The 27,761-nt window shown below is 39.0% G+C and overlaps 3 protein-coding genes across 6 annotated transcripts in view; 1 reads left to right on the top strand and 2 right to left on the bottom strand.

Annotated features, from left to right (window-relative positions):
• Nucleotides 1-303: 303 nt before the first annotated feature.
• LOC108114238 (coiled-coil domain-containing protein 13) lies at nucleotides 304-2,531 on the top strand. Its single transcript, XM_017225114.1, has 2 exons — nucleotides 304-2,167; nucleotides 2,227-2,531. The coding sequence occupies exons 1-2, from the start codon at nucleotides 402-404 to the stop codon at nucleotides 2,438-2,440; spliced, it is 1,980 nt and encodes a 659-aa protein (XP_017080603.1). The 5' UTR covers nucleotides 304-401; the 3' UTR covers nucleotides 2,441-2,531.
• Nucleotides 2,532-3,779: 1,248 nt separating this feature from the next.
• On the bottom strand, nucleotides 3,780-4,393 carry LOC108114241. The gene has a single exon (XM_017225117.2). The coding sequence runs from the start codon at nucleotides 4,391-4,393 to the stop codon at nucleotides 4,028-4,030; it is 366 nt and encodes a 121-aa protein (XP_017080606.1). The 3' UTR covers nucleotides 3,780-4,027.
• Nucleotides 4,394-4,399: 6 nt separating this feature from the next.
• Nucleotides 4,400-27,761, bottom strand: part of LOC108114237 (LIM and SH3 domain protein Lasp) — a 30,854-nt gene continuing 7,492 nt past the window's right edge. The window contains exons 2-7 of one of the 4 annotated variants that reach the window (XM_017225110.2): nucleotides 16,486-16,580; nucleotides 7,544-7,676; nucleotides 7,137-7,272; nucleotides 5,018-6,190; nucleotides 4,645-4,877; nucleotides 4,400-4,579 (exon numbers count right to left, since the gene is read on the bottom strand). In XM_017225110.2, coding sequence (XP_017080599.1) covers nucleotides 4,400-4,579; nucleotides 4,645-4,877; nucleotides 5,018-6,190; nucleotides 7,137-7,272; nucleotides 7,544-7,676; nucleotides 16,486-16,580 — 1,950 coding nt within the window. The remainder of the gene's footprint in view (nucleotides 4,580-4,644; nucleotides 4,878-5,017; nucleotides 6,191-7,136; nucleotides 7,273-7,543; nucleotides 7,677-16,485; nucleotides 16,581-27,761) is intronic. The other 3 variants (XM_017225111.1, XM_017225112.1, XM_017225113.1) reach the window with 3 other exon arrangements.

Genomic DNA, 27,761 nt, shown 5'->3' with positions numbered 1-27,761 from the left:
GTGCTAACTCCCGCTTCAACTATAGCCAAATAGAAATAGCTAGAAGTAGCTATTTATACAGAAGGTATAAAACTGTGCTAGAGGTTTAGCTCATGGTGGAGATCTTTGATACTGACCGTTAAACAATTTTCTATTTCAATACAGAATTTAAATACAATTTCTTGTATGATTTAAGGAAAGCTAGATTCGAAATTATGAAAAACTTATTTCAGGCACCTTTGCCTTTGCTTAGCTTGATTTAAAAAGATAAAATTTCCAGAACCTAGGAACTGCTGTCAACAACCAAAATTGTGTATTTTTCGTAACACCAACAGACACGTACAAATTATTTGCGCTCAGCCAACGAAATTGTTCGAATTCGATTGTATATATTTTTATGTGAGCAACTAGAACGCTTTGCTATGGACATGCTGCCGGATGAGTATGTGCCCGATCTAGACCTGGAGCAACTGGGTTGCAGGATGGATCGTTCCTCGCGCCGCCGGCATGATCATGGAGCTATGGACGCCGCCCATGTGGTACTGACCACCACAGCCGGGAAACCAAAGCCACCAAAGCCGGAATCCAAAAAACTGCGAAAGAAGTTAACCGAATGCGAGCAGGAGAAACAGTCCCTGGCCCAGACTATTCAAGACAAGAATCAGGAGATTTTCGACTTGAAGAAATCTGTAGATTCTCTCAATGAAGTTCTCAACTCGGTACCCATCGATGAGCTGCGCTGCAACTCCTCTATAGCCAGCACTAAGATCCTGGAGTTGAGCAAAAAGAATCGTCAGATGCGCGCCGATTTGGAGCAGGCAAAGGCACGCCTTGGTAAAAGGGATGCCCAGATCGAAAAGATGGAAAAAGATCTGCGCGCCTATGAGGAGAGGCTGCAGCAGAATCAGGAAGGGCTGAGGAAGGGCTGCTCAGCCGACGACCTTCAGGCCAAGTTCAATAGTATGCAGCAAAAGTTTTTCGAAACCAGAAACAAGAACACCGAGTTACAGAACCAACTGAAACTGGCTCAAAAGTGCCTGCAGCACGAGACCGGAGAGAGCTGCAACATAAACATTTTGGCCAATAATCTCAATCAGGCCAATTGGCGTGGACGTGCTCAGCAGATCATAGCACTTAATCAAAAGGTGCAGGAGCTGAAAGCTCGGTTGGACCTTTACGAAGATAGGGTTGTAGATCGCGCGGATTATGCCCCAGTTCCCTTGGGTTCGAATCTCGATTTAGTAACCGGAAACTGCCGATCGCTTCATGCAAGTACAGAGCGACTGGGTGGAGGCGACAGTGGTGGAGCCAGCTTTGACCGATTTACTCCCGGTGTACGAAAAAGTGAAATTCTCCACCGTGCCAAGGTGGAATCCCTGGAGAAGGAGATCGTTACCCTACAAAACCAACTCGAGGAGCAGCGCTGCAAGAATCTTGCTTTGAAGGTGAGGAACAAGAACCTAAATGAGGAGATGAACAAGTACAAAATGCGTTCCAGTGAACTGGAGGAGCAAACCGATTTCAATGGCGTCAATATAAATACCATGAATGACAAACTTAACCGACAGCGGGTTCAGTACGAGGCTCGTTTGGACGAGATGCGCGGCGAGATGATCCGGGTGGCCGAAGAGCGGGATCTCTCGCGCCGTCAAATGGAAGAGTTAAGTGGTATGCATCTGGAGCTCCAGTCGGCTGTCAAACAGAAGGATGTGGCCATAAGCAATCTCCAGGATATGATTAAGAAGCTGGAGATGGACCTGCGCGCCCTCTCTGGTGGATTCCTTTTCTCTTGTCGCGAGTTTCGCAAGGAGGAATTCGTAGGCATCTTGGATGCCCTCGAGGTAGAGAAGAACCAACTGATGCTGCTGACCAAGTCTCTAGGAGACCGCCTGGAGGCTGAGCGAATCAAGAACGAGGCTGCTCAGGAGCAGATTGGCAAGTTAAAGTCTCGCATTAACCGATTGGAGGTGAAGATCAGGGACCTGGAGAAGGAACTCGATGTGCAGTCCGACAAGAAGAAGCGCACCCAGCGAATGGCCGATTATGCCAGCTCGCTGAGTCGCACTTCTCTTAACGGATCGATTGGATCCTTCTGTTTCGATAATCAGTCCCAGTTCCAATCCACCGCAACTCTGAATTCGGCAGGTCAGCCACAGCCCGAGCCCAGAATAGAGGATCTTAAGAATAAGTGAGTTTACTAATAACAAAGATCTCTCTAAATGTTAACATACCAAAAATCTTTTACAGTCTGGAATTGGCCAACGAAAAGATCACCATGCTGACAGAGAAGCTGGAATACCTCACAGAGGAGAAACAAGCCGATGCCAAGTTCTTCGAGGAGACCATGAACAACTCCAAGACCATAATCTTGGACACCATACTTGCTGCTCGAGAAGGAGGTTCATTCTCCAGCAAAAATAATGATGATAAGACCACCAGCGAGATCTCCATTTCCTCATAAGGATGAAGGAAACATAATTTTTATTTTGATTAATTTTTATGTTCTTTCCAATCTGGGGATACTCGACAAAAGGTCACATGACTATACTATTAATTAATAAAAGCGAAGCCAATTTGAATGGTCTTCCCCAACTGCGCATCAATAATTAAAATAATATCTAAACAATTGTGGAGGAATCCATAATGCGTATTAAATTTTCATAATTTTTTATTTTATTTGTAACACGTTCACAAAACGAAGCCTTTGGCGCTGCTTCTATTTCAGGATAAGATTAGATTAATTCAAGTATTTGTTAGGTGATTTCTTTCCACTCGAAGCATTTCAAATTGCATTATGCCTATATAATTGTTATTAATTGCCGTCTATAGCTATGTATGTGTGTGAGTGTGGTTTAAGTTAAGTTAATAATACATTATATAGCTTGACTTGCCATAGCAAAACCTTCCTCTCCAATCACATATTAAATTATTTTTAGTTTTAGTTTTTCGGTTTGTAAATTGTTTCGTTATTTTGCGTTTGAAATTCGTTCTCCATTGCTTGCATACGTTATGAAGATGTATAAGTTACAATGTATATATTGGTATATTTATTGATTCGTTATCGTTAATATGCATTATTCTGATAAGCCTAGTAAATTGGTTTTATCTAAAAAACACTGTTTAGCAAATTAAAGGCACTTTCAAGGATTTCTTTTGTGAAACGAAACAATATCTCCTTATTAGCTCCTCCTCAATTTAACACTAGAAACAAACAATATATAATTATTATTTTCTTAACAAATATATATATATATATATATATTAAAACATGAAATTCCCCCCGAAAACAAGAACAACATATATTTTGCTCTCCTCTTTTACACAGATAAATTGACAAAATTGTAGGGATAAGGATTCCGATCCAGATACAGATCAGAACCTACATAGGCTAACGCGAAAAGCTTTCAAAAAGCCTAAGAAAACTTGGTGGGGGAAACTTGGGTTAGCTACTTTCCCGTAAGTAATATTTTGAGAACTTCTAATTAAATTAGAAAACGTTTGCCTTGGGACTTGGCCATACATAACTTTTTATGCTGAAGCATTTCTTTTTTTAATTTTTAGCTAGAAGAGTTGTCCTATAGATATCCGTATTTGTATATGATTGGTTAGCTATAGCGTACGATTAGCTGATTAACTTCTTGTATATTCTTCAATAAATATCTGTATATAAATTTGATTCGTTTAAGGGCTGTAGATAAATGCAAACTTGGCTGGGCTTAGCTTGGTCGCTCAATTTCAATATTGGAATCAATGCAGATATATCGGCCGATTCATAGCTGAAACACATTCGACTCTGTTGATTACTCGTTACTCTGCTGTGGCTTCTTTTATTTTTTTTGTTTATTTAATAAGTTGGATATCGGATTGTTGGTTCTTGGTTGGATCACTATTAATTTTAAAATTAATTTGCCTTTTCTTTTTACATAATCCGCTGCTTTGCTATATATAGTATTTATATATCTATGTATGTAGTGGATGTAGTATAATTTAATGCACTAAAGATTTAAATTTTGGGGTGTTCCTCGGGGTGAGTGACCCCCATATCATATCATCGCCGTCGCCGCTTGAATACGTGATTGAAATAGTAGTAAATGTCCTGCTCAGCCTGCTGCTGCGGCGTCTTCTTGGCCATGTCCTGCTGCTGCTTGGGATCCACTTGCGGATGATAGTTGCTGTAGTGGTTGTAGCCATGCATGTCGTACGGATTGTGGTGACCCGGATGCATGCCTGCCGACGGAGGGACTCCACCACCTCCGCCATGAACGCCATGCCGGCCGTTCCTCATCATTAGATTCGCGTGCATATTTCGATCCGCGATAAAGACATTGACGAAGAAGGCGAGCACGAGTAGGATGTAGAGCAGGCAGACGAGGATCACCACAAACTGCTGGCGACAGCAGCAGTAGTAGAACATTCCCTATTATATAACCGCCTGTTCCACATAGTTGGCAGGCAGCATTCCGGTCTTACCGGTACGCTCTACCCGACCGGTCATCCAGCCGGAATCGATAGACTCCACCTCAAAGATGACGTCACCCTCCCGGAAGCTGACCTCGTCGACGTCCTGCGCCTCGTAGTCGTATATGGCTCGATAGACGCGCTAAAAAGATACATTTCAGAATTAAAATCCTTGAAAATGACAAGAGGAAGGACAAGGCTGCTAACCAATGCTGAGCTCTGGCGCGATTGTTTCTCCTGCAGAGAGGAGTAAGATGGCTGCTGGCGCATCTGCTGCTGCGGCGGGTGCTCCTGCTGCTGCATCATCTGCACCTGTTGGTAGTACTGCTGGTGCTTCTGCTGCTGGAGAGCCTGCTCGGCGGCGCTAAGCGATCCATAAATGCCATTGGCCGGATCAATATCGGAAACGGAACCAATCCTCTTGGGATACACACTGTTGCCTGTGGGGACGATACAAATCTTGATTAGCAAAAATGTTCATAAAATGATTTATAAGTGGGGGACAAGGACAAGATGACTGTGTGACATCGAGCGGAGCGCATTACATCGAACTACCAGCTAGCCTGGCCCACAAACTTACCACCTTGAATGGCCCGCGGCTCGGAGCTGTAGACCAGTGTAGTGCTGGACCTGCCGGCATTGGGCACCACCCTTGGACCATCCGTCAGCGGATCGTAGTCCGCTATCTTTCCGATATTGCTGCCTCCTGCCACATGTTGCTGCTGGTTTGGCACATGGCCATTGCTGCTGTGGTGCTTTACGTTTATAGAATTTTCCGAAGGTGTAACAGCGGCATAATTAGGCGACGCGTACAACTGCTGCAGATGATTTTGAGCGATTCCTGGCCCGGCTGCCACTCCTCCTGCGGTTGCAACTTGTTGCTTGTTGTTGCCATCGTAGGCGACACTGGCCGCCGAACGTCTCATTTGTGGCGGCAACATTTGACTTTGGGATCCATGTCCATTATTGTTGACGTTACTGTGGTTGTTGTGCAAAATTCCGCCGTTGGTTGAATTGTTGTTTATCAGACTGTGGTGCGATTGCTGCTGCTGTGGGGCAGCCACCAGCGTGTTGTTGCTGATGCGCTGTTGCGGCTGATGTTGCTGCTGCTGTGGCTGGTCGTACTGATCCTCGGAATTGCCGCTGGGATGATGAGAATTCTGGAGTATGGCCGAGCGCATCTCATTGTAACTGTTGAGCGCCTGTTGCTGCGGATTCACCGGCGATTGAGGTGGCGGCATCTGTTGCTGCTGCTGCTGATGCTGCTGGGGTGTTGCTGTGGGATACAGATGTGAGGCTTGTTTAATGGCTTGCTGTTGCAGCAGTTGCTGCTGTTGTTGCTGGCGCAGTGCCTGCGGTTGCTGATAGTGTGCATAGGGATCGTGCAGTTGCTGCTGTGCTCGCTGTTGCTGTTGCTGCTGCTGTTGTTGCTGTTGCTGATGTTGTTGCTGTTGGAGTTGTTGGTATGTGGGCGTGATGGCCGCTGTGTTGTATTGCTGATGTTGTATGGGTGGCGGTGGCAGGGTCTGTTGCTGCTGTTGCAGATAGTGTTGGTGTTGCTGTTGTTGCTGCAGCTGCTGCTGCTGCTGCAGTTGCTGGTATTGCGCTTGCTGCTGCTGTTGCTGCTGCTGTTGCAGCTGCTGTTGTTGTTGCTGGTGTAGTGTTGTCACTGCTGGCGGTATGGGTGAGGCTGTGGGTGCATATTGCGAGAATTGTTCAGCTGCCAATTGCTCAGAGAAATATTCCGATTCATCTTTATCGATTTTTTGCGATTTATTATCGAATTTTTTCATTTTTGTTTGTAGGTGACATTTAATTAGTTACAACATTGTCCACAGTTGTTGTTGTTGTTGTTAGTGTGGATGTTTGTGTCGAGTGTGTGTTGTGTGTGTGTGTGTCGTTAGGTTAACGGTAGTTCAGAAAGCACACAAATTATGTTGTTGATTTTATTGTTGGTTGCAGTTGTTGATGATGTGGGGGATACATATAGTGTATGGCAACACACAAATGATAAACAAAGTCCGCAACAAAATAAAAATAAAGAAAACAAACCATAAAAAACGGAATTATAATCAATATTAATTACAATATGTGACAGATGTGACGGAGAGGTGATGGAAATAGATACATAACATTACAGATAAATAGTGCAGAAATGCAAACACGACAAGTCATTTCCATTTACAAAGTAAAAACACTGTGAAATAAAATAAACTTAAAGGAAAAATTAAACTAAGAGAAAGGAAAAGGGGATAAGATATTAATGTGGAAAGGAACTTTTCAATTAACTCCCCTAACAGCTTCTTTAAATATTTTCAAATATATTAAACAAATGTATACATTTCCCATTTTCTGAAACAAATTCGATACAATAGGCACTACAAGCTCACTGTAAACAGGCTTTGTAGTTGCTTTTTTTAACCATTTGAATGCATGCATGAATGAATGACGTCAATAGGCTATTATGAACACATTAAGTCAATTGAAATTCGAATAAATTAATTCAAACAGTAAGCCCGCCCCACCACCAACTAACCGTTATTAAGCGAACGAGCGGTCGCAAACAATAAAGCTTTGATATTATACCAGTGAGTATGAGGAGGAACAAATACAGATACAGATAGTTTTACAGTGGTAATTCATAGGAGATGGAAAGAGAGATAGATAGAGAGAGGGTCAAATGCAAGGCGACTACTCACTGCTGCTGTCGGAAACCTCGGCGGATCCTCGCTGCTTCTCCATGGCCGCCTTCTTCTCCAGGTCGCCGTGATATGCCACATTCGATATGTGCTTCGTGTTCTGTTTGATCCTCAGCGTTTCCGGGTCATCGGCCACCTGTCGGACACATAACCAATTAGTAAAGCCATAATTCAGGCGGGGGAGTGTGTTCTTAGATGCACAGTGAGAAAGTCTTAACATTAAATTTAATATTTTTCGAAATATTAGATTGCTTTGGGAAAAATATAGGCTAATTAAGCTACCATCTACTGTGCACCTGTCAGTACTACCGAAAAACTTAATATTTCAAGAATCAGTTCGAATTTTATTTTTGATTTCTAGCTATTTAATCCCTGTGCACATCTCAACTTTTAACTCTTCCACTGACCTGTGTAAATTTGCCTTTGGCCTTCTCAAAGTCCGCGTGGTATTTAACATTCGACTGGATTTTCGTGTTCTCGGCGATGCGCTTCAGTTCGGGCGTATCGGCAATGGCCGTTGCCTTGGCCTTCGGGATGTGTCTGAAAAAAAAGAAAGCAGAACAGAGGTTATAGATCAGCAGTGTTAGAGTTAGAGCTAGGGGAGTTAATGTTAGTCAAACTGCAGTTGCAGTTGGAGTCGCTCATTCTGTGGGAAGCCGCAGATAAAGTTCATCATCATACTGGCACACCAACACACAGTCACTCTGCCAGTGGCAATCGGAGCTGTTCCCGCTGAAAATTCTCCACGCCAGCTGGCCAACATGGATTCACGGAAATTCCGCTCGAGTGGGTGGAATGAGAGATGCTGATTCTGCTCCAGGCGATATATGTTCATATATATATATAAAAGGCAACATCATATCCATCTCTGATTTCATGTTGGCTTCGTGTGAAAACCTCTGACCTAACCCCCTTCTCAACGCTGCGCTTTTATCAATTAAAACCCAGCTCCCCACTCCGAAGGCAGCAGAAACTACGTGTATTTTTGTGGTTTGATTTGAGTTTTCTTCAGTTAGCCTCGGGCAAATAACGGGAATGCAGAGAGATACCAGAGATTTATCTGTGGCCGAATGCAATTCATCAAAAGTCTCGTTTAAAAACTCACTCGCTTAACTTTAATTTGCCGTTAGTTTTGGGGCAACTATACGCCTGGCCAGAGACTCCTAATCCAAATATAAAGTTTCGGCTATTAAAACCAAAGACCACACAAAGCCAATTCGTTTGGTTCGAAACTTGGGAAGAAACCAAGCAATAAACATAAAATTGGAGAACTTTTAATTTAATCTAGAATAGATCTATAAAAATACTCATCAACACTTGCTTTTGTGTAAAACTTTATATAAATTCCTTAAATTTAATTAGAAACTTTCAATAAACTGCATTTGAGGTTTTAAGAGTGATTTTTGCACATCATTAAAGGAAAAGTACTAATAAAACTGAAGTAAAAATCATTCACTGAAATCAAAGAACAATAACCACTGATATTTATATAGAACTTTTTGCCGACTTTTTGCCTGATTCATCCCCACAGACTAATACATCAATTTAATTATTGGCAGCGGCGACAAGGAATAACAACATGGCGCATCTGTTATACAAAAGTAATCATAATGAACAAACACACATGCATTTCGGAGTTCCATAAATTCATGACTCTTTTTGTTTGCTGCCATGGCCAGGGAGTGCTTTAACCTATCAGCGGGCTAATCGATCGATCGATCGATTGGACAACAAAATAAACTGATAACCAACCTCGATGACTCGTGAGGTTGATAAACTCCCCAGCGGGGAAGTACCACAATGCACCCTTTTGGCCATATAAGGCCCACCATTACCATCATCACCACCACCACCCCCTCATATATAACCATATTGTAAACGTAATTGCAAGTCTATTGGCTTTATAGAATATTTATGGGCTTTTTAGCGATGTTCTAATCGCTGGCTACAGCTGGCGCCGACTTTCGAAAGGTATAGCACTGGGTGGGGGTTATTACCGTAGTTGTTGTTGTTGTTGCAACATTTATACGAGTATGTAGTCTCCCACTGAAAATAAGCTGCAATCACTGAGGAATGCCAACCAGCGACAAAACAATGCAAACTGTCACACACGCACAGAGGTGACCACCATCGAGATGGATGGTATGGAATGGCATGGCCCCAGCTATACAGTATGTAGTTTGTATTATATGGTATAATGGTATATATATGGTGGATAGTTGATAGTGGCACAAGGCCGTTTAATGACCAAAGCGTGTGAGCTGCAACAGAGCAACCAGAATCATTGAGAGAGCACCGATGCATGTAGGTCTATTCGTAACGACAAGACTTAGTCTAAGTCGGACTTAGAATGACGAATTTTATATACTCTTACAAAACTATCTTTTTTTTCCTTAGGGTCAAATCGAAACACTCAGAAAACGTAATAGATAATGTTAGCAAATAGTACAACCCAGTAAAAAGAGTATACCCGAGACCAACAATAACAACAGGGAGAGACTTAATGCATTGTTGTTGTTGCTGCTGCTGTAAGCTTTGCTTTACTTTGCTTTATCGTTCAATATGCGTTGCATGTGTGTATGCCACAGATAGTTACGGAGAAGGGGCTGATGAGGTGGTGACCAAGGGGCAAAAATAAGTACAAAGCCCGAACCGCAGAAAGCATCGTCCGCATTGCCGTTGCGTTCGGTCGGTCAAATTGCTGTTGTAGCTGGCACACATTGCTGATGTTGCTGTTGCTTTTGCTAGTGTTGCTGTTGCTGTTGCTACTGCTACTGTTGCTGGTAGATGGTAGCTGGTAGCTGGTAATGATGACATAACAATGCTTAAGCGCCCGGGGGCGACATTGGCGAGCGGCTAGCACCAGCGGATGTCTCAGCACGTTCCCAATAGATCAGCACCAACAACACAGCAACAGTAGCAACAGCAACATGCACGTCAGCAACAGCAACAGCAAACAGCCACGCCAGCAACAACAATGCATCATGTGTATTATGCAATTGTTGTTCCTTTTTTGTGCTTTCCTTTTTTTTTTATTATTATTATCAAAGAATTTTAATTTATTTGTAAACAATACACAACAACAATAGTAACAACAGCGGAAAAAGGAAGAAGAACCAACGAAACTGTTGTTGCTGCTCATAATTTCTCCACATTTTCTTTTAGTCGGATCCATCGAAGAAAATCGAATATTGGGAATGCTACTTCATATATGCACTTTTTAGTACAATAAATTTATTAAGTATTTTCCTGTCATTTTCTATCATAAAAATTGCATTAAAAATTTCTGAAAGTGGAAAGTATTTTAGCATACTAACATTTTAAATAAAAAGATAAAAAATAATTTAAAGTTTAAAACTAACTATTTTTCCTCCACACAATCTCCCTTTTTGTAGAGCATTTAAAAAGTTAATCAACGGCTGTAGTTTTTCCGCCTCCGTTAATGATTTCCCACACACAAATTGCTTTTGATGGACAGAAGGAGGATCTGGATTCCTGGCCATCAAACTGGACTACATCGTGTGGTAACTGTGGCCACATCAGCCAACATCGAAAGACCATCCACAATCCACCCAAAAACCAGCCCAGCACATAAACGAGAAAAACGGTTTGGACATTCATTGGATGTCAACATATTTTTCTGGTTTTTCACTCTTGTTTTTTACGCTGCTGTTTTTTTTTTTACTACCATTTTTCTTTGTTTTTTAATTTTTTCCATGTGGAACAAGCCAGTGACGGCGATTGGTGTTGAGTTACCATGACAGTCTTTTGTTGTTCGACTGCTCGATTTTGTTGTTCTTGTGCAATGGATCAATGTAAAGTAAAACAGGGAGAGGCACGTCCTACGACTTTTTATAGTGACTATGACTGATAAGATGGGATTCACACTGGACTGGATTTAAAGTGATGGTTTGTAGACTAAACAAAGGCGTTTGCCTTGGCAATAATGTTATTACTTTTAAAGATGTCTCTGTATTTCACATTTTCAGACTTTAAATATTCCATTTTTTAATCCTTTTTAAATTTATTATATAAAATTCTTTGTAAATCTGCTACAAATCTTTTCGAAAAGGTGGACATTTTTAAGCAAAGAACCTTGTTTCGAACCACTCCTATAGAAAATGATACAATTTTTGTATTTATTACACACTGACTTATGTATTATGCAAATCTCAAAGAGATCTATAATGCTTTCTAGTTATCGATAATCTCCTAGTGATTTGTAATACAGATATGACTGATAAGATGAGATTCTGTAATACTACAACTTGCTGTGATATATCTTTAGTAACCAACTGACAACAGACATTAATTAAACATAAATAATAGATTTCAATTTCGATTTCGAACTAAAAGAAAACAAATCAATTAAAAAGTTTAAGACTTTGAATATTCAAAATCATTTTGCTATTAAGAAATAATTTCCTTAAATCTCTGTCTGAAAATTGCATAACTAAAAGAGAAATCATTTCACAGATAATTTGCAAAAAGCGTTAAAATTGAAATTAAATGCATGTCCGACCAATACGATTATCTGCCCCCCTGCCCAGGCTCTGGCTCTGGCTCATTTTAGCCTTACATACTGGCATTGGCCCATCAACTTCGTCATCATCATCATCATCATTGGTATTCATAATCCGTTGCAGTCAATCAAAGTAAGCATAAAAGTTCGAAAATCCATCCACAGACAGCGAAAGGTAGTGAGTGTGTGTAAAAAACAATCCATCGCGTGTTTAAAGCTTTTAAAAAATTCATAACCAAAAAGCTGGATAAGAAGAAAGGCGTTCCCCGGGGTAATTGTTGACACCGCCACACCACACCACACCACTCCCAGCCAGCTCATTATTTCGGAAGCTAACCCACAAATTTTTTGTATTTAGCATAAAATAGTGGATAAATGAGACAATGCCCTCCCAAGCTTACAGACTCTGCTGACCCAACTACTTTTTTTTTTTTTCGGTAATTGAAAAGGTTTTTGTGGCCGTTGTTGTCACTTTTGTTTTCTATTTTTGTGGGCGGCTTAAGTAATCAGACGAAGATATATGCATATATCTATATATATGCCATATAACCCCCTGTATTGTTCGGATATTTAAGCCGCATTTCAAAATGAAAGTAAAAAATGTGATGCAAAATGAAATGAGGGAAGACAGCAACGAGGAGGAGAAGAAGAAATGTGGCACAGAGGCTGGCGGGGAGGACGTTTGGGATGTTGCATATATGACCATGGTTCACTGGGTTTTTATGTTAATAAATAAATGCCAATGATATATAGGAATGTATCAGCCTTCTGTTCGGCAGATGTTTCGCCAACCCTTCATTCCTATTTTGTTTTTTACACAAAGTAAGGGAAAACGAAATGAAATACTAAATAAATGCGAATAAAAAGTGCACACAAAAACGAGCAAGACATTGTAAACATCTCGTTTTCTAGTTCAATTCCAACTAAATGGGGCCTGGTAATGTAATGTATACAAAATTCTATGAATAGAACTTCCTTTTCCCCACATATGTGTATATATATGTTAGTGCACTTTTGGCATATCCTGGCCTAAAGCCGGCTCCTTTTTCCTGTTCTGCTTCTGTCCTTCTGGTCTCTGTCCCGGCCTTAGGTATAGTAGACAAGGGCCAGGAAAGCTCTACTTCAAGATGCAATTAGGGCGAGGAGAAAGTTTCGTTTTGTTGGCCAAGGAAATTTATCCAAAGGTTCCAAGTTCTGTGTGCAAAGTCCAACATATCCCTTTTTGAATGGGCAAAACGACAAAAGGAAGCTTGAAATAGTCACTAGAACTAGTTTGATCTAAGGTTCTTGATTTATTTACATTTTTACTTTAGTTTTCTATTGAATTCGAGATTTATTTTATTGATATTTAAATTTCTTCAACTTTTCTCAGTGAAAATAAACTACGTTTTGGTAGAACTATAGGTAATTAATAAAGAAATTCAAATTTCTAAACCGTTTCCCAAAATCTTTTTTTATATCTTCATCCGATTGATTTTTAAGCAGAGATCTAAGTTATCTTATAAACAACATCTTTAGCTATCAAGAGTATGGAAATCTTTTAAGCAGACATAATGATAAACTGTTTTTAATGATAACTCTTTAATCATAACTCAACTTAGCCATTCCATTTCAAATCTAATACCGTAAGAACCAAAAAGTTAAACGTTTCCCATCCATCTTAGACCAACTCTCCTCCCATTCTGAACACTTCCTTCCTCTTCCTTTTCAACCATAACTTCCGTGGCCCTTAAAATCCAATTAACAATCAGTTGTCTGGCACTTCAGCTTCATATGTGGCCCAACTTTAATTGCACGTTTTCCTCATTTATCCTGCGAATGAACTTCATAATTTATTGCAATCGTGTTATCCCCGTTGGGCGACTGACCTCTTACGGCTTAAGAAAGCGGCACTATGAAGAAAACTTTGTTTTGACCCGTGTAACTGGATGGGAAAACTATCTTTTGTCGGCGAACCGAACTTAACAGAAGGCCCCCAAGAATATAGCCAGACAGGCGAAGGAAACTTCTCAAGCAATTATAAAATGCAAACCAAAAAGTGGAAGTTGAAGTCGCCGTTGCAGTTGTAAAATGTAAGAAAGCCAAAGTTAGGTTTCTTTTTTGTCAAACAAACCAAAAATACCCTGTTTTTTTGTTGAATTTGTAAGGATGATGGACTTATTATAGATAGAAAAGGTTGGTTTTCATATTTTCACATTTATTCATTAGATCTATTGCCTCGAAATAATAAATATTGATTTATATTATCGATTTACTGACTTCAGAGATAATTTTATTAAGATAATAGTATTCATTTTACCAATCGATTTCATTTATCTCAGTTAAACTATCTTTGTAATTTCACTAAGAACTTCATCTATTTTATCTTCATCTAAAAAATGCGACTTCAATTCCCGCCAAACAATAAGAAAGAAAAATTCAATTTAATAGATACTTTTATCCCGATCAGAATTGAATTTAGTGGAATGCCCCAATGAGGAGGACTTGAATATGCCCCTTCAACACGCCGAGTCTACCCCGTACATAAAAATCTAGTTCGAAGACGGGCGCACCACAAAAAGAAGCTCCCGGGATTCCCGTACGTGGCGTCACGTAATCGAGGAGCAGCATTTTCCGGATAGGTGCAAACTGTTCGAGGAAATGCAGTGAAAGTGCCGGCAGCGGAAAACGGGGCGTAACCGCAACCACTTCTCCTCCGTTAAGCCACATTGCTGTGAATCCATTTTACAATTTATGCAGGCGATGACATCAGTGGAAATTCGCACAAAGCGAACGGGACATGTGATACCAGCCAACCCGCCAGACATAGTACACAGTTTTCCCTCACATCCCTGGAAAATCGTGAAAGGGGGGAAGGCACTGCGCAATGGAGCTAACGGACGCATAACTCAATCCGCATGGAATTTTTATTCCCGCAGCGGTGGCATCCACAATAAATCTGCATTAGAGCAGCAGTCGTCGTTGCAGGACAAAATGTTGTAGTAACTACCAGTATTGCTATAACCGAAAAGAGGACGATCCGATCCCCTGTTACACTCTGCGCCCCTGGCTTTTGGCTCAAGGCCAGCAAATGCAGCCACGCACTGCACCAAAAAAAAAAAAAATGAAAGACAGAAGAGCAGGAAGGAAGGCCGAGTTGGTGTTGGAGTTGCTGTTGGCCACAATACGAGCACAAAGCAAAACACTTGCTCTCTTGTCCGCTTACCCAAGTCCAATGTGTGTGACATTGTCTACAACAATGAACATGACAGCAGAAAGCGGACCCAGGGGTGGCGTTCGGTTTGGGTAACAGAAGGGGGTGCAGGGAGGGGGCGTCCCCCATGTGACACAGATTCCCCATACGATTCGCGAGTTGAACAGCTCAGCAGGAAACAGGAAAACTTCTGTGTGCGCGAAATCGCTAAATGGCAGAGTTGATCACCTGCTCTTTTTTAAAAAGGAAAACTAGAGTTCCCAGAGCTCGAAAGTCAATTTTAAACTACGGTTAGAAAGAATAATAAAATGGGTTCTTCGAATTGATTTTAAATTAGATATAAAACCCAATCAAAATACAGTATGGTGTTATATTAGTGGTAAATAGAAATAGTTACATGCAAAAAATAAATTTTATTTTCTATAATTTATCCTTTAATAACAGAATTTTTGAATCTACTATCCATCGCTCCCTTAAGAGCTTTTAGAACTCTACATTTTTATCTTTTATAGAGAAAAATCATTTGAAAATATGTTTTAAAATATTTTTATGATACAAAATTATAATAACTTATCATTAAGCCATTCTCAAATCCCACGATCCCATTTTTTACCCTTGTACTTTAATAAAGCTATATCCTTCCTACTTTTTACTTACTAAAAAGTTATAATAACAAAACTGATCATAAGCCATGCTTAATTTAATAAATGGTTCAATTTCTATCTGCAAAAAATCCATATGTCTAAAAGTATTTCACAAACGACACTCCATAAATATAGTTTTATAATATTCCTTTAGATATACCAATAAAAAACTAAAACCACGAACTTTATAAAAACATCACAGAAATAAAAACTCAATCTGGATTTTCATGCGTTGCTGTCGCCATTCCAAAATAAACACTAGCCCAAAAGCAATTTGAATCAAAAGTAAAACAAAAACTTAATTCAAATGAAATAAAATTCAATCATAAATTCGCCAAAAGGCAAAAGCAACAACCTGATGAAATTTCAAAAAGAAAAAAAATCAAACTGCACCTATTAAATCTAATCTCTATTAGGAGCAGCTGTTCGTTATCAAAAGAACAATTAACTGGTTCACCGGGTGAACTGGAGGCGGTAACACTGTGCCCGGCTGGCCCACAGCAGCAACTGCATTTCCGCATTCTGCAATCTGCACTCTAAATTCTGAATTCTACATTCTACATTCCTTAACCTCCGCCCGGACTTCTCCTAACCAGCTGCTGCACTTTTTGTTCACCCACATTTAGATTTTTTTTTTTGCAATTTTCCAGTGAATTTAAACGTTATCTGGGGTACTCCCACACCCACCCACCTACTACTATCTCCCTGGAGCGATTAGATAAACGACGCTAATGAAGATTGCCAGGTAGGTATAGCGAGGGAGTGAGTGAAGGAGTGGGCGAGTGGGGGAAATCAAGGTTGACCATCGGGGGATGGGGGATCCTCCATCGCATTCCGATTTCAAGTGGGTGCGACGACGATAAGCCTTAACGTGATTGCCCCCACTGTGTTCCACAATTGTTCCTAGGATACCAAATGGCGATGAATGGAAGGGAGATGGCTAGATGGCTTAGATATCTGGATGGGTGGTAGAAACTTGGTTAAACTTACGCCTCGCAGTAGGGCATTTTGTTGTAGCCCTTGTAGGTTTTCATATTGAGCGTCATGCCGCATTCTGTGCATTTGAAACACGTTTTGTGCCATGTCTGAAACGAAAGAGTAAGAAAAAACGTTGAATTACAAACGGAAAATCAGAGAGAAATTGTTGAGAATGCAATATTATTATTGCTATTTGTTGTGTTTTTGGTGCTGCTTGCTGCTTGCTGCTGCTGCTGCTTTGCTTTTGCTCTTTGTTGCTTGTTAGCCAAATTGGCGCAGTGCAACTGAAAACTCTTAACCAAGCCAAGTCAAGCCAAGCCAAGCATAAGAAGCGCGCTGCTCTCAAAGGTTTTTCTTTCTTGCCATCATCCCGTTAACTAGAAATTTATGCGTATATATTTTCTCCAAAATTAATTGGAAAGGCTAACGGAGAAAAAACACGAGAAAGCAGACACAAAAGATTTCTATAAGTCATAAACATTTCAGCGTATTAATTCACAGGTGATTATCTTATTTATAGTACGATTTAGCTAGTTTTTATCAATAATATCGATTATTATTAAGATTTAGTAAGTTGACTACGTTCTTACTTTTTGCTAGAAAAATGTAACATCTTAACCACCTCAATCTTAAGGTTAGGCAACAAATTTTCTTTACGTAAAGTACTTCTCTTACTCTTTGTATCTAGTGTATATAATAATACAAATTAGCTTCCTAAAGGAACCATTTAAGACCTTTTTATCTCAAAACTTATCAGTGGATTTTTATTTTCTAGGGAGAAAAGCCTGAAAAAGCACAACAAAAAGAAGTACAAAGTATTCCTTTGCTAGTAAATCTTTCTCCTTAAAGTTTCCGCATATCTCAAGGTCTAAACTAAGCTAAGAATAAGAAGATATCTCAGTTTGGTACCGTTCAGCTAAGATAACTGGTTAGATAAGCCTGGCCAGGCTAAGACAGACAGATGAGAGCCAGACAAACAGACTTTGAAAATGTTGCGTGATTTGTGGTGACTTGGCATATGAAGTGGCAAAGAACTTGCATCTCACAGATACTCGAATACAAAACTTCGTACAACGACCATAGACGAGAAAGAACTTGGTGATGGAACTTGGCTCTTGATATAGCTCGGTGTCTGTAGTTTTCTCCTACTTTTTATTTCTGTTTGCCTCTGCAACGCGTTATGCAAATTTTCCGAAAGAGGAAAAAATCTCAAAACCGCAATGGAGCCCCAACACACATCCCCCCATGTCCCCCTTTCCCCACCCTACCGCCATCCTTGACGTGGAGGTCAACAAACGATTAACTTGTCTGCGGATTAGCAGTCGAAAGAGAGGGGCATACATTCCCCGAAAGAGATGCCAGATGGGAGTACAAAATATCTCCTAATTGGTTTTCAACGCTGTCTGCCACTGGAAGCTGGCGAAAACAGAAAAAAAAAACAAACGCAAAACCAGTTTAAACAACAATTAAAAGTGTAGAAACAAAAAATATACGATAGTTAATTGTTTGATGGACGCAAACATACAAAAACAACAACAGCAAAAAGTGAAATAAAAACTGAGAAAAAAGTCAGTTTACCGCATTCCATGGCCCGAAGAGAAAAGCTGAAAGCGAAACAATCTTTGACCCCGCTGAACTGAAAACGAAATAAATCATCGGATTTTTCTTTGTGACCTGCCTTTGGCTCTGGGCTTAAGCAAATGACTTTCCAGCTCAAGGCGCATGCGTAACAGGGCCAAAAGGCCTTAAGTATATGGCTAATTGAAGCACCGTTGCAGTTCGACAAGAATTGCCTTTGAGCTAAGACTTTCGATTAAATTGGAGGGAATAATACTAAGATTATTAATGTATATTAAAGCAATGACAAAGAAATCATTGGTTAAAGTTAAACTTTCTTTTCAATTGTTCGTCAAAAGCTGTTAAAATATATACCCAAAGCCATAAAACCACACAAAGTTTTTCCATATTTTAGCTTAATAAGTCATCCTTATACCTTCTGATTACTAAATATTTAAGTTAAAGCAATATTTTTTTATTTATTAGTATAATTAGAGGGCTTTTAAATAAACATGGTTACTTCCCACTCTTCCATGTTCCCTTGCAGTAAGTTTTTAAAAGCAACCTAAACATATTAACATTAATACTTATTTAAAAAATATGGGAAAAAATAGAAAAGATTTAGCATTTTAAAAAACATACTTTGATTATTAATAGCCTACCAATTTTGGTTAAATATTTTCCATGATAAGTAGATTTCCATTCAAATTAGTAAATATATACAAAAAATAAGCCACGGACCAAAGTACATTTCCATTTATTTTTCAAATATGTTAATTTAATGTGAATAATGTTTACAATTAATCAAATCATCTAAAATTTAACCTCTACAAAAAACACAAATCAGTCAAAACAGTGACTTTTCAGTGAGCTTTGAAGCTGCTTGACCGCATGGAAATTGCAATTTCACTTTCGCAACGAAAGGCTGTCAAGTTTCTTGGTTTTTTCACTGCATTTCCCAAGTTGTTGTGGGAGTGCCTCTATGCCTATGTGGAAAATGGATGTGCAATGCTCATATACATATGTGCATACACACATTTAAATGGCTGTGGTGAGGTAATAGTCTGCGGTGGTCAACGGAGTACGTCTGCCCGTCAACTGCATTCAATTTCCATTTACTGCGAGTGTGCCCGCTTTTTAACCCACTTTTTCACTTTTGCTCGCTTCTCGTCTTGATTTTCAATTTGCGGCTCAATTTTCAAAAGTTAAACGTTCCTCTTGGGCTGTTGTTGTTTTTTTTTCACATTGTTTTTGGTTTTATTCCCTGGTTGTGTTTTCTGTCAACCACGACGAGGTGTTAAATTTGCATTCGAATTTGCACGCTTTCAACGTTTTTCGACCCAAGTGGCGATAAAAACAATTGGCATGAGCCACGAAATGGTTGGAAAATCTCGTATTACCACCACGGCAAACCAAAAGCCAACGAATGACAAATGAGGGCAATGAGCACCAACAACAACAACGCCACAACAAACCACAAAAGCAAATAAAATTGGTAAGAAAAAAGATCTATTTATAAGTGTAACAAAAGGAAAAAATAAACCAGACTTGAAGTGTCAAAGTGATTTCTTGAAATTTACATGAGGAACCGAAACTGGAGCACCTGGAAATGGGAACAGAGATATGTTAAATTTTTGGGCGATATGTAAAACGAAGTTTCACCGATTTCGATTTTGTTTGGAGGAGGTTTTTAAGGAAAACAGGTCGTCTTTAATTTGGTTAATTTGCCATTGAAAACCTTTTGTTATTAGCTAAATTTAAACGCCTTAAATCTTTTGTAAATGTCACTTGAAGTTAAGGTGCTGAAATCCTTTTGAAATTTTCACATTGTTCATGAGGGGAGAATTTTCCAAGCGATTGTGTTCGTTCTCTTTGGTTAAGGAAAATGCCTTAAAATGTCGAAGAAGACTATGCCCTTTGATAGGGAATTTAGCTATTTAAAGTACAGGGTACATCGCTAAGATCTTTATAATATTGGAAGAAGCTATATGCTTAACTCAGAATAACAGCTAATGACTTATGCTTTTAGAGAAAAAAGGTATTTATCACATCTACAACTTAAAAACTTATATTAAAAAATGAATATCTCCGTTTCTTTGTGTTTAAATAACAGTGGAGTTTCTATATAAAAGTATAAAAATCAATCAAAATGTAGAAAAATGTATATAAAAATTGTGCCTATCTATATCAATCTATATAAAAGCATCAAAAACCCATTAAAATCTTGAAAAGCATAGAAAAGTATCAAAAATCTGCTTACGCATACACTTTTCCAACCCCAAAAGCAAGTTTCATCCAGAAGTTATGAGTTTCACACTTACAAGGGTATTTCAACAGCGAATTGTCGAAAGTTTTTGGGACAATAAACACTTCAAATGCCAAACGGCAAACGGCAAAAGGCAAACACTCTCCAGACATGAGAGCAAACTGAAATCCAGATTCGCTTTGTTGTTCTTTGCCAGATTTTATTGTTGTGATTTTTTTCTTTCTGGATTTTGGTTTTTGTTTGCTGGTTTGGTCAGTTAGTGAGTAGGAAAAAAAAAAACAGTTAAGGAACAAATTCTATGGCCATTCAGCGGGAGATGCTTCTAAAGACCATTGTCAGAGGAAAATATGCCACTCGGCTTTCTTCTTCTTTGGACACAAATTAAAGTTCGACTAGATGCAGCGCTTAAAAAGCTGTTATTTATGCTCGTATAGCAGGTACCGTTATTAGCTATCAACGGAATGAAGTCGAAGAAGTAGAAGTAGAAGTAGAACTCACTCCCCCTGACCACTTTACATAAGATATTAATCATGATTTAAAGTCAACTCTCGCTCGTCTCTCTAGCTAACTCTGCGTGGCCATAACATACATAACCCCCCTTTCCCCCTCTACAAAAGCAGTTTAATCAAAACAACAACCAGAGAAACCATCAAAGTGGAGGGAACTACAGGCAAAAGTCACGGTAGACGGAAAAAACAAGCATCGTTTGTGTAATAAAATATACTTATATAAAATATAAAGCGTTAAAAAATGCTAAACCATAAATAATAAACAAGTTATAAAAGATTGTTATGGGAAAACGTTTTTAGTATGTTTTCGATCCTTAAAAGATATATTTACCCTTTGTTTTTGTTTTGAATTGATAATATAAAAATAATATACGTTTAACACATATTTAAAATAAAATATTCAATTTTAACAGAAGTTAATTCAAATTCCCTTTCGAATAATTCTAAATTTAAATCCCACAAGTATCTACCTCGAAATTCCAGCGACTCTTTCCAATCAAACTAAAATACTTTTAGTCTATTCTGGACCACTGTGGCTAAAGTGGAAAGAAGTAGAAGTGGAATGGAGTTGTCTCCGCCAGAAGAAGCCCCCCAGCCACCCCTTTTCACTTAGAGCACTCGACATTGCTGGAGAATGAGTCATCCGCACTCGAAGAGCTCTCTCTTGCAACATTAGGTCGGTCGCGAATCGCCCAGATTCTTGCCGGCAAAACAACAAACAAGAAAAAAAAAAACGTGGAAAAAATAAAGATATATGCGAAATAAAAAGCGAAGAGAGCGCAGTTGGTGGCCCCGATCTCTGGACACCCCCACTCCAGGCAATAAATGAAATTAATAAACAAATAATTTGGTTATATCTCTGCTCTCAGATTCGAGAGGCACCGTACGTGCAAATATGTGGAAAAAATAATAACCATAAAAAGCGATTCTAATCAATTGTTGCTGTTATGGCAAAAAGCTAAATGCACTGAGAAAAAAGTGTGTTTTATATAACAAATATATAACTTAAGCTGGATATCAATGGGAAATATTTGTAATAAGAATAATATTAATCTAAATTTACAAGTATCTAGCAAACCCTACTTAATATTTAATTCGTGATTCAATCATCACTTAGCTACGTTTGTTAAGTGTAAAGAAATATATTTCCCCCCACAACCAACCCAATGAGACGAAGGCTAAAAAAATGTTGAACGGAATGAGGTTGAGGCGAACATGATCCACATGTTCTCATAAGCTAACCCATCTTTTATCTCACAACTTTCACAACGAATATGACTCAAGATCTAAGGAATGTAATCGCAGAAAACTAAATAAACTCCATCCGAATCGCAAATCTATAAGATTGCGCACTCAGGTATAAAGTTAATTTTAACCATATATGGGTGGCAGCGATTTCAGTTCATTATTTCGAGAGTCAAAGCTATACAATTTCGCTGGAAGATTACGTCATTCGTACTCCCCTTTTCAGATTGTACAGATATAATACCAAAGGAGGGAGAGAAAAAAAACGAGTATGCATATGACAGAGGCGGCTGGGCAAAAAGTGCACACATAGTAATTGCAAAATCTAACAACAAGTTCCAGTTTCGTTGCAACTCAAACAAAGGCAATCCAAGTCAGAGAAAACATAGAGCAGTTCCAACTTTATCTATCAAATTCAGTTTATGACACCCCTTCTACCACTACTTCCCCTCCCCCAACGAAAAAAGAAAACTTTTAATTAGCCATCAGAGCTAAAACTCAAATAAAGAGGAAGACATAGATGAAGGAAAACCCCAACTAACTCAATTGAATGAAATTGAAAGCGCGTTCAAGCAAATTGAAAACTTGTAGATTCCAATCAATGGGAATGGGAAAGACAGGGAGATCGCTTTGACCAGATATCGAAGACAAATGGTTTTTCCTGTTTTCCGCCCTTTTTCGGGCGTGTGAAAATACTGAAGATGGAAAAACATGAAGTGTAAATTGCATAAGCAAACATATACAACTTACCCCCCTCCCCCCTTGAGCAGGGGGTAAATATTCAATTATAGCATGACCAAATTGGGTTTCAAACTGGTCACGTCAACAACAACAATTAAAAACCATTTGCTGGCTTACTTAACGCTCATCAACGGGCAGTTGTTGTTGTCGTTGTTTGTAGTTTCTGTTGTTGTTGTTGTTGTTGTTGATAATGACAATTATGTCATGTGTGGGCCTCCATATAAGGAAAGTCAGACGACAATTGTCCCACAGACCGACAGCCAGCCAAGAAATTCAATCAGTTATAGTAGACTGATCGGATGACTCATCATCATCAGCAGCGTCAGCACCTCCCCAGGCCTTTTCGACAATGACAATTTATTCTTTATTTGCCATTTTTGGTTATTTTGATTTGGGGATTGAAATTAATCTAAAAAAAAAAAACACCTTGACCTTACGTCAGCACGCATTTCGCATCTATAGTCAAAAACAATTGGCGTGCCGCAAACAGAGCGTGGAAAGGCGGCGTGTTAAATTGACCAAAAACTTGAACTCAAATACGGGCTTTTTTGGGTTAAGGCGCAGCCACTGCTTGCCAAAACAAAATGTAATAAAAACCCACTCAAAAATCCAAGACATCAGACTGTTTTATTACCCTTTAATGGGTTGGGATCTAAGCTTTTACAGGGAATTACATTCACACCCCAAAGTTAATATCAGTTTAAAGTAAAAAATTGCAAGTACTTTCAACATGAAACAAATTTAGAAATATTTTATTATTTAGTTCCTTTTCTAAAATAGTATTTACGCTGTATAAATTGTATAAATAAATCATCTTTAATACAATCAATAACTGATACTAAATTGAATTTCCAGTAATATTGTTTGCCTCTGGAAAAGTCGTTACCGAATCACAGATCAAATTATAACTCCCAGTAACCATCAAGGGTATCCCCCACATATGAGAGGCGCTTTGGCAGCACAAAAGCTTAATCTTTGAGTGTGGGTAAAAGGAGAGGAAGCGGTTTAATTCTGCTTGGTCGCTTTCACTTCCGCCTCATCAGGCGGATTCCCCCTATATCTTTCTATATGTGTGATTTTCGCCCCCGCCCACTACTGGCAACTTCAACTTGCAACTCGGAACAGCAACTCCAACTCTCGAGTAAAGAAGTTCCACCATCAGCGTCATCAGCAGAAGCTGAAGACACAGCAGCTGGCAAACTGCAAGTGGGTTTTGATTTCACGTGGGGAGTGTGTGTGTGTGAGTGTGTTTTTCTCTATTTTCAAAGTGGAAGAGGGAAAACTGCCGCCTAATGCTCCTCTTCTACGCAATCAAATGTCTGTTTGCTCTTCTCTATTTAAATTGGGCATTACCAACGCTCCGGTGATATATGTTTCCTCTTTTGTTTGCCTGACATCTGTGCAGGCGGTGGATCATCAGGGTCTTGAATATGCATCTAACGATTACCATATGCCCGAGACTTGGGTCACCCCATGGGAATTCAGTAGAGAATATGGTGCCAGAGCTAAATGATAACACCAATTAGAAAGTGATTTGTGAACAAAACTCGCTGTTATAGATCACTTGTGACACTCTATGCTAAAGACCCGAACTCGATTATCTATTCAAGATTTCATTTCCAATTGCCGCAGCCACTTGTACAAAATTTTTGATGTTGGCGCTTAAATCGGATTAAGGAATGATTTAGTGAGTTTAAAAACTAACTAAAAAACTTGGACGTTTATTCTTAGAAGAAGGAATGTTTTGAAATTTTTGCGAGATTTGGTTTAGGAGATAAAGATTGATATTACTGCTTAGGCTGAAATGTTTTCATTCTCCATTTTTTAAAATCCCTTCATTTATCTCCAGTGTGGTCACTCAAAAAGTAGTTAAATTGTATGAATAAATGTAGAATAGATGTTCCTTAATATTTTGCTAAGCCCTCACACACCCCCTACATATTTTCTGTGTCACAACTAAGCTCTACATGTTAAAACTGTCTAAACTCACCTAGTCCCCTAGCTTTTTCACGCCATTTTCCCCTCTATTTTTACCCCCACTCGTTGTCCCTTCGGTTCAGTCAATTAGCAAAGTCAATAGGAAATGCCGCCGCTGGCTTCTCTCTCCGAGTTCAGTTCATTTCGGAGTTTAGTTCAGTTCAGTTCTGCTGACGTTTCAGCATTTTGCTTGTTTAATTTATAAACGTCAGAAACTTCACACACTCCCTACCATTTCACCCGCCAGTTAAGAGCTCTATTTGAATTTTCACTGGCAAAGCAGACAATAGGCGATTCCCACACACATTGCAAGCCACCAAGTGGCAAGTGCAAATTCAAATACAAATACAACTGGCACCAGGGCTTATGTGATTAGCAAAAGTTTGTAAAATAAAAAAAGATATTATATCCAATCAGTTGACTCGGCTTAGGCAGTACGGATATATGATATATGCATCAGCCTTAAAGGAGTAATTTAATTATTAATTAAGAGGGCTCTTAGCACACAAGACGAGAACAAGCGAAACTTTTGAATGTGGGACACAAGTTCAGCGGCAGCAGAATGCGGTTTGGGGTTAAATGTGGGCCAGAGTTGAATAATAGAAAAGATTTCACTGCAACGAGCTCAGAAAGCGGCAAATTGAAAGCGACTTCAGACTGTCAATCAGATATCTTTAAACTGAAGTGTTAATATAGTAATCTATAGAAATTATTACTAAATTTAAATCATGTCAAAAGAATATATAAAGAAAGAGACTCCAACAAAGCCTAACTAAAATATAAAACTATTTTAAAAAATAAAATAAAATAATAAAGTATAGTTATGATATAAATTACAAATTTTAGACCGTTAGATATGGGAAAACTGCATTTAATACCTCAATATATCATGATATAGGAGCCAAACCAAAAATCCTCAAGTGCAGGAAAACTCAAAAGTCAAGCAACCACCACTTGAACTTCTACACATTTCTGGCCTTTCTCCCGATCCATAAATAAACCCCATAACAGATGCAATAAATGCACCAAAGATAGAACACCCTGCCTATTTACAGAATCCCCCTCATTGGGACCTTGAATGCGGGGGAATCAATTGGATGATGAAGACGAAAGTCATGCAAATGCTTAAGAGAAAGGAAATAATATAATAAAAAAAAGAAAAAAAATAACAAGAGGAGAGTTCAACTTGTTGGCCTGGCTCCCCCTTCGAATTTACACGAGTCGTTGGCAGACCTCTCGAGTGATCTCTCCCCTGGGATCTATCTCCCTGGGTTCTTGTCGCCCCGCCACGGCCGAGTTAATAAAGATCAATTGAATTTAAACAAAGCAATTCTTTCGAGGAGAGTCCCCCATGCATTCTTCCACTCTTCTTCCCTTGTCTTTTTCCCAATGAGTTCAAGTCAAGTGAGTGCGTCCAGCTCTTGTCTTGTGTTACAAAAGTGACAAAAGAGGGAAGTTCCCCTACAGAACGCAAATGCGCATTAACATGAATATAATTTCAGCAACAAAAGACAAAAGATATTATATATATACATATATATTGAGAGGGGAGGGTAAAAACAATTAAAAGACATCCACACAAACAGGAAACCAAGAAAATGAAGCCAAATGAGCTGCAGAAGAATCAAAAGCTTGACCCAAAACTTGTTTAGAATCTCTTCAATCTTCTCCACCATTCTTCTTTTTCGGTCATTAGTCAAAATTTTGAGCATCGAAATTAATTATACAATACAAGGGGGCCACAATGGGAAACGTTTAATTGGAGGGAAAGCCCTGGAAACGGAAGAAGAAACAACTTAAATAATACAAGCCACAGCCACAGCAGCAGCAGAAGCTATTTAAAGTTTCCAAACAACCTCAACGACGACGACTTCCACTTTCCGAATTGGACAAAACTTTTTGTTACATTTACAATTTGGGACACAAAAGACGACGCCAAGTTGCTGGAAAAAAGCTGGCCAAACGAAATCTTGACTTTGAAGTTTTGTAGGCATAGAAAATTCTGTTTGGTCGCAGTTTTTCTACGTCTTTTGATTTGCTTTCCATCTCAGCGAGAAAGAAAGAAAAAAAAATTGGCAAGCGAAACTCTTGAAAGCGAAGTCTAATTAGGCGATGTCTCAATGACTGGAAATGGGAGCATAAACTGAAGATTCTCTCGAAGATTAAAGAGCAATGAAAGTGAGTGGCAAAAAAGCGGACTTCTTTTTCTTCAAAGGAAAGACAATTGCATAATTTGCGAGTGAAAGAAAAGTTACGACTAACAATAGTTCTCAGGCAGCTGAAAAAAAAACAATAATTAAGATTCAGATTAAAGGCAAGCCAAGGTTGGTTACCTTCATAAATTGCAGTGCTCAATTTCTCAAGCTTATTTCTTTTCCTATATCTTATCTAGGGAAGTCTATCGGAAGACTATAAAGAGCCACTAATCTAAGTAAACTAAGTAAAAATCCCTAAAATGCCTTAATTGGCAGAAGCTTATTGAACTTAAGTTAGGAAAAACCTTTGAATTGATACCAAATCTTTATTGCACACTAACATTTGTAATTACTAACCAACCCGTTTTTTTCTAATAGGGAAATACACACTCCTTCAACAATGATTTACTCGTATAATGTAAAAAAACGATTTAACTTTAATAACAATAAAATAGTTTATAAGCCTGTCAAAGCCCATCTTTACATTGTCTTTAAATTATTTATACATTTTCCTTGAACTTTCCTTTTTTTCTACTTATTTTCCCGTCAAAACTTTAACTTAAATTATCCAATTTACCATATCTATATCTGTATATCTGACTGATCACTTGGAAGAGATATGAGAAATAAAAGACGGGAAGCAAATTGCAATAAAGGGGCGATGCAGCGACAGAGTGACAAGTCAAAGTATTGTCCCCTTTTATCGCTGCATCTTCCTTCCTCTTGGCCTGCCTGCTTGACCACTTTTATTTTCATGCCTCAATTGAGGCACCCCACTCCCATTTTCCCCTTTTTCCC

Source organism: Drosophila eugracilis, unplaced genomic scaffold (assembly GCF_018153835.1).
Source record: "Drosophila eugracilis isolate 14026-0451.02 unplaced genomic scaffold, ASM1815383v1 contig_2154, whole genome shotgun sequence".
Classification (NCBI taxonomy): Eukaryota; Metazoa; Arthropoda; class Insecta; order Diptera; family Drosophilidae; genus Drosophila; species Drosophila eugracilis.
This window is presented reverse-complemented; position numbering and strand designations above follow the sequence as displayed.

What these genes read in the sequence shown, in the direction of transcription:
- LOC108114238 (XM_017225114.1), top strand. Translation starts at nt 402, where the DNA reads ATGGACATGCTGCCGGATGAGTATGTGCCCGATCTAGACCTGGAGCAA. An exon ending in ATAGAGGATCTTAAGAATAA is followed by an intron (nt 2,168 to 2,226) that starts GTGAGTTTACTA and finishes AATCTTTTACAG; the next exon opens with TCTGGAATTGGCCAACGAAA.
- LOC108114241 (XM_017225117.2), bottom strand. Translation starts at nt 4,393, where the DNA reads ATGTTCTACTACTGCTGCTGTCGCCAGCAGTTTGTGGTGATCCTCGTC.